Source organism: Otolemur garnettii, unplaced genomic scaffold (assembly GCF_000181295.1).
Source record: "Otolemur garnettii isolate 467f Iridium unplaced genomic scaffold, OtoGar3 scaffold00014, whole genome shotgun sequence".
Taxonomy (NCBI): Eukaryota; Metazoa; Chordata; class Mammalia; order Primates; family Galagidae; genus Otolemur; species Otolemur garnettii.
In genome coordinates this window covers 30,142,213-30,148,310 of record NW_003852409.1, presented here as the reverse complement: position 1 = coordinate 30,148,310, position 6,098 = coordinate 30,142,213, and the positions used below count along the sequence as shown (strand labels likewise).

At 39.9% G+C, this 6,098-nt stretch overlaps 1 protein-coding gene across 6 annotated transcripts in view; it reads right to left on the bottom strand.

Annotated features, from left to right (window-relative positions):
* ZNF79 (zinc finger protein 79) overlaps positions 1 to 6,098 on the bottom strand; it is a 31,194-nt gene that overhangs the window by 19,286 nt on the left and 5,810 nt on the right. For 2 of the 6 annotated variants that reach the window (XM_012802383.2, XM_012802384.2), the window contains exon 3: positions 589 to 5,804. The exons of 3 other annotated variants lie outside the window; for them this stretch is intronic. In XM_012802383.2, coding sequence (XP_012657837.1) covers positions 2,655 to 5,804 — 3,150 coding nt within the window. In that variant the 3' untranslated portion in view covers positions 589 to 2,654. Of the gene's footprint in view, positions 1 to 588; positions 5,805 to 6,098 lie in introns of those variants that run through there. One more of the 6 variants, XM_023510484.1, reaches the window with a different exon arrangement.

The following is a 6,098-nucleotide window of genomic DNA, read 5'->3' as shown; positions in this document are numbered from 1 at the left end:
CTATCAGCTAAATTGGCAAAGAAATCAAAATAATTTTGGAATAGCCAAAGAAATAAAATACAGCCAAAAATTTTCAATGTAAACAAGGAATGAAGGATTCACTTTAACAGACTAAAAGAAGAATTTTAAAATAAATCTGAAGAGTAAAAATTAATTTAAAAATATATTAATAAAGAGAACTGATAAAGAAATCCAAGAGCAAACTCTTAAACAGTAAATTAAATAGGCCATTACCTACTCTAGCCAAGAAACAAAGGGGAGAAAAGAGTTCCTATTCTCACAGAAGGACTATTTAACAGTATGTGTTAGAAATGATTTGGTAGAATACTCTTAATGAAATGGGGAAATGTTCACCAAATTCTGCTAAGTGGAAATAAAAGTTACAAAGCAGAATAAACCCACTCTGGGAACTATAGGAAAGGAAGACTATGATTAAAAGAACACCAGTGCTATCTCTTTGTGAGATTAAGGATGATTTAAAATTTTTTCTTTGTGTTTTCTAAATTTTCCAGGTTTTCATTAAATTATTTACAAGTAATTCATGTTCAATGCAGAAAACTTGTTTTATTTATTCACTTTTTTAAAGGGGAAATCACTCATTTATTGTTTAAAGATCACAAGACAGTATCAGAATTTCTGTAGCACAATTAAATGTTCTACGTTTCTGACAAAGCAGAGTACAATAGAAAAAACAATTCGTTTCCAGTAGTATCTATATATCTATTCAGAATTAAGTCTTCCATAGACATGTCAACCTGGAAACAGCGATAGGGCTTATATTTAACAAATGTATAGAAATCCTGCTAGGGCATATTTTGGGGGTAGGTCTTATTTTTGGGGTAGGGGAAACATGGTAACAGCCTTGAGGGCATTGGAAGTATATTATCCTATTCCACATTAAGTAGTTATGTGAATGTCAAATATCAGTTTATTTGCAACCATGCTGGTAACCTTTAACTGAAATTTAAACCCAGTAAAAAATAAATTAAGAAATCTCGTAACTGATGTTCCTTGATTTACATTATTAGAAGGTACACAGTTCATTAACATGTAATTCAGGTTCAGAATTACATTTGAGAATCCTTGCTCAGAATTTGGTTAGCAGTAAGAATCTTTCAGAGATTCAAGTTCTTATTAATAATTTGTCAGCTAGGATACATTCAGGCATCAGCTGCAACTACACAATAGATGTACTGCCTCAGAGTTTTGGAAAGACATTATAATCTAGAACACTATTAGCAGACAAAAAATTATCTGCAACTGGATAGCCTAAGTGCAGTACAGTAAGATAAAACATATATTCATCTGTTGGCTTAAGCCCAAGCCCTGAAACCTTTGTTGAAATTCAATACTTTTATTCCTATGGTTTTTTTATACCAATAACTCAAGCTCCAGTAAGGCTAAAGTCTAATTTATACTCCAAACCAAGTAGCAGTGCAGTCTGCTACTACTGAAGCTGAATCAGTACAGACTCTAAGACCTCAAGTCTGGAACACAGTTATTATAATACCCTATAAAGTCTGGAAAATAATTACTTGTATGCATAAATGGTCCTTCAGAGATCTTACCTATGTTTCTCAGTGAAAGTCACCTAATATACTAAAGATAACTGCAACTTACTGATCAAATATTTGAATACTTATAGTTACCTGGGATTTAATTTCTGCTGAAAGAAATAGGAAGAACAGGACTCATTTAAAAAAAAAAAAAAAACTCCAGAAAGGAAGGTAAAAATCTTATCACACACTATTACTTTTGGAAGCAGCATAGAAGGGGCAATCGTAAAACACTGGTGAAATAGGTCAAAATTAGGCAAAAAAGTCTATTATCAATGATAGTACCACAACTGTGCCCTTCATAATTAATAATCACATTTGGCACCAGATGGTATGTTTAAGAGAAACACTCTGGGATATTTTGAAACAGACTTGGTTTTGTTAACTGAGTTACAGGAGAAATTTTAAGGAGGGAAAGAGAGAAGGAAATGGGAAATGGACAGAAAATTTTTTGAGTAACCATCTAGTTACCTTATCTAAACCAACAAAGCACTGATAGCTCCAAACATCAGGTCAGCCACTAAAACAACTGATACAGGCTCAGTGGTTTATAAAACCTATAAAAAGACTACACCAGCAAGTCTCCATTGATCTGTCAGAGTTCAGAAACTAAAAAAGGGAGTAACATTTTAGCTTAAAACCTTATTCTCAAGAGACTCATATGCACTGCACGTGAATAAAAGCACCTGAAACGAAACATTTTTAAAAGCTCAAATACTCAAAATATAAAGAAAGAAACTTAATTCAGAAGACTCAATCAATCCATATAATCACAAAACATGCCTGGATAATCTGAATCTCCCCTCCACACTAACCATCCCATGGAAGACCAGGGAAAACAGAACTTCCAGACCTACACACCACCTGGTTGCTGCAAAATTCTACAGAGATTCCTTGTGGAACAGCAGTTTCCCATCTCTATGTCTCTCCCTATCAGGCAGGAAGCAAGTCTGGCTGTGCTATTCTATTACCATTATTCTGTCACCCATCTGCAACATGCTATTGTACAGATAAGTAAGAAGTATGTTATCTATTTCCCTTTCCCCCAGAAGGTTGAGGCTCAGGACTGGGGATAATTCTCCTGTGCACAGTCTTTATTTAGGCTGACTCAGTGACTTCAACAGGCTTAATCATGTGGTCAGGTTTGTTGCCAGCTGCATAATGCTCCCATAACTGTAGATAGAGCCGTTCTAGTTCCACTGTGTATTGTTTGGTGTTGAACAAAGGGCTAGATATTCTCTGCTTCCAAACTTTGCCACGAATTTTCTTCAGATATTCTAGATCAGTTCCCAGTTTCACAGCTATATCTTCATATTCTTGTCTACTCTTAGCAATAAGTTCAAGACAACCTAAGCAAGTAAGCTGGGAAGCTGCAACTCGAGAAGCAAGAGTCTCTCCTGGCATAGTCACCATGGGTGTCCCTGCCCAGAGGACATCCATCCCAGTGGTGTGCCCATTACAAAGTGGAGTGTCTAAGCAGATGTCTGCCAGCTGGCCTCTTCTGACATGTTCTTCTTTAGGAGCCATCGGTGAAAAAATGATACGGTTTTGAGGAAGGCCCATGTTTTGTGCATACTGTTGAATATTAGGTTCCCCTACTGCTGGAAAACGCAACAGCCAGAGTACACTATTGGGAACACGCTTGAGAATATTTGCCCACATTTGCAAAGTAGAGGGGTCAATTTTATACAACTGATTAAAGTTACAGTACACAATGGCATCTTCTGGCAACCCATATTGAGAACGGGTAGTTACAATAATGGTGCGCGGAACCTCCTCTCCAGTTGCAGCCTTATTGTTGATCTGGGTAGTTGCCAGTCCGTTGCTAACACTGAATCCATTAATTGTTATCTGAATATGCCCTCTGTTAATCATTTCAATAACTGCTTCTGCAATAGTATTCATAGGAATGACAGGCATGTTAAGAGCTGTGTTACTGCTGTCGGCATCATCCCCTCCATCAGGACATTTCATCTTGACAATTTTCACATCTGGCAGACTATCAAGAAATGCTTGGAGGTCGATGCCATTCAGAACTATTCGATTGTCATAAATGTGCCCATTGGACTTAAAATCGATAACTGCTTTTTTCTTCAAGTGAGGAAACATACTAGCATGATCACCAATAAAGAAAGTGTGGGGCATATAAGCCAATTTCTCTGAATACTGCTCAGCAAATTTGGCTGGTGAAGTTTCCTGATCAGTGATGATATAATCCATGAAAAGCGCACCACTAGTTCCAGGGTATCCCAGCCACATTGCCTGTATAGGAGCTGGCCTGAGGGCAAAAAGTTCATTTCGAGCACCTTTGGTATAACCATTCATATTTACAAGGATATGAATTCCATCCTGATGGATGCGATCAGCTGCTTTTCCATTGCATGGAATCTGAGAAAGATCAATGAAATGATTAGCTTCTGCCATCACCTTCACTCGGAAGTTTGTGCCATCATCTGGGCTCAGGGCATAACAGAATACCTTAAATTTATCAGGATTGTGCATGCCTGGAATGGACTGCATAAGGTGAGAAGTAGGATGATTCCCAAAGTCAGAACTCACGTATCCTACGTGAAGTCGACCATCACTGAGCTTCAAGTCTTTTGGATGTTCATATGGTGGTTTATGAAGGACCTTAATCTTGTCTAGGCAGAGGTTTCCATGCCTCTCAGCTATTGCCTTCCTAAAGCCATGAGAAAGAGGATATAGCATACTATGATGAGGATGCACAGAAGGCAATCTGTTCTTCTCTAATTGGTCAGCCACAATACTGACCAACTTCTTCATTCGCTCATCATAGTCTGTCCAGTCACAGACAATCTGCAGGCAATGAGCCAAGTTACAGTAAGCATCAGGAAAATCAGGCTTAAGTTTCAGAGCTGTGCGGTAGGAAGCTATAGCTTCTGGAATATTTCCTGAATCCTTATGAATGGAAGCCAGATTGCTGTGGGCATCTGCAAATGCAGGGTTAATCTGGATGGCACGTGTGTAACACTGCAAGGCTCCCTGAACATCCTGCATCTCCTTTAGAGTGTTTCCCATATTAGAGTAGGCATCAGCAAAAGTAGGACTGATTCGAATAGCCTCCTTATAATGCATCAGAGCTTCCTGTAATTTTCCTTGCTGCTGTAGTACACTTGCTAAATTTGAATGGGCAGCAGCAAATTCTGGGAAGACTTCTAGTGCTTTATGATATAAGCGAACTGCCTCTTCAATGTTCCCCTGTTCTCGTTTGATATTAGCTAGGTTATTCAGAGAGTCTGCATGGGTGGGACACAGACGGAGAGCTGTATTATAACAATCTTCTGCTTCAGCAACACTGCTCTTCTCTTTGAGAGCATTGGCTAGGTTGCAGTAAGCATCAGGGAAATGTGGTTGAAGTTCAATGGCTCGCCTATAGGTGTCTATTGCCAGATCTATCAGGCCTTGCTCATAGTACACACAAGCGAGGTTGCCGTGCACCACTGCATTATTTGGACTCAAACTTAGGGCACGAAGGTAAGCTGCCACAGCTCTGTCAAAAATGCGGGCCTCTTTCAAGACATTTCCTAAATTGATATAAGCATCCAGAAAATTTGGGTCAAGGGTGACAGCCTTTTCAAAGTGATGAATTGCAAGCCAAATCTCCCCTTGTGCATTGAAAACACAGCCAAGATTACTCCAAGCTACCGCAAAGTTCAGTTGCGTTTCAATTGCTTTCAAATAACACGCTTTGGCTTCTTCCAAGCGACCCAGGGCTTTGAGCAGGTTTCCCAGGTCACTGCGAACACAGTACAAATCGGGATTGTACTGAAGAGCAGAGATATAAGCTTGTACAGCCCCTTCCATGTCACCTGCTGCTACCAAGGCGGCTGCCAGGTTAATATAACCATCGATGAAATCAGGTTTGAGACGCAATGCATGTCGATAATGTTCATTTGCTTCTTGCAACTGCCCTCTTTCCTTATATACGTTTCCCAAATTCGAATAGGCTTCTGCCAGAAGGGGGTTGTGTTTAATTGCCAGAGTGCTAAAGTGAGCAGATCTGTCCAGCCTTCGACACTGGAAGTGTATAGATGAAAGTAATAAAAGCACACCGGTATTGTCTGGCTCTTGTCTCCAGAGCTGCATGCAGTGTCTCTCAGCTGCTTCAAAATCTCCTGCCTGATATTCTCGATGTGCCAACTCAGCTAACCCTTGGAAGGAAAGCATACGTTTCGTTGATTCTGCGCTGTCGGCCACGTTGCCCACCGAAGACGCCATCTGGAGCTTCTTGAGAGATGGAGAAAGAGATTGATTGATTGCTGCTGCCGCCACTACCAGCAAGAACATTTCTGGAGGTAGTAGTATAAGGGCAGCAGCCGGACCAGTGCTTTAGAAGGCTTAAACAGAGGCAGCAGTTACAGGTTTTGAACCTTAAGAACTCTGGTTGGCCATCTATTCATTTATGTTTTTGAGACAGAGTCTATGTCGCCCTGGGTAGAGTGCTGTGGCATCACAGCTCACAGCAACCTCAAACTCTTGGGCTTAAGCGATTCTCTTGCCTCAGCCTCCCAAGTAGCTGGG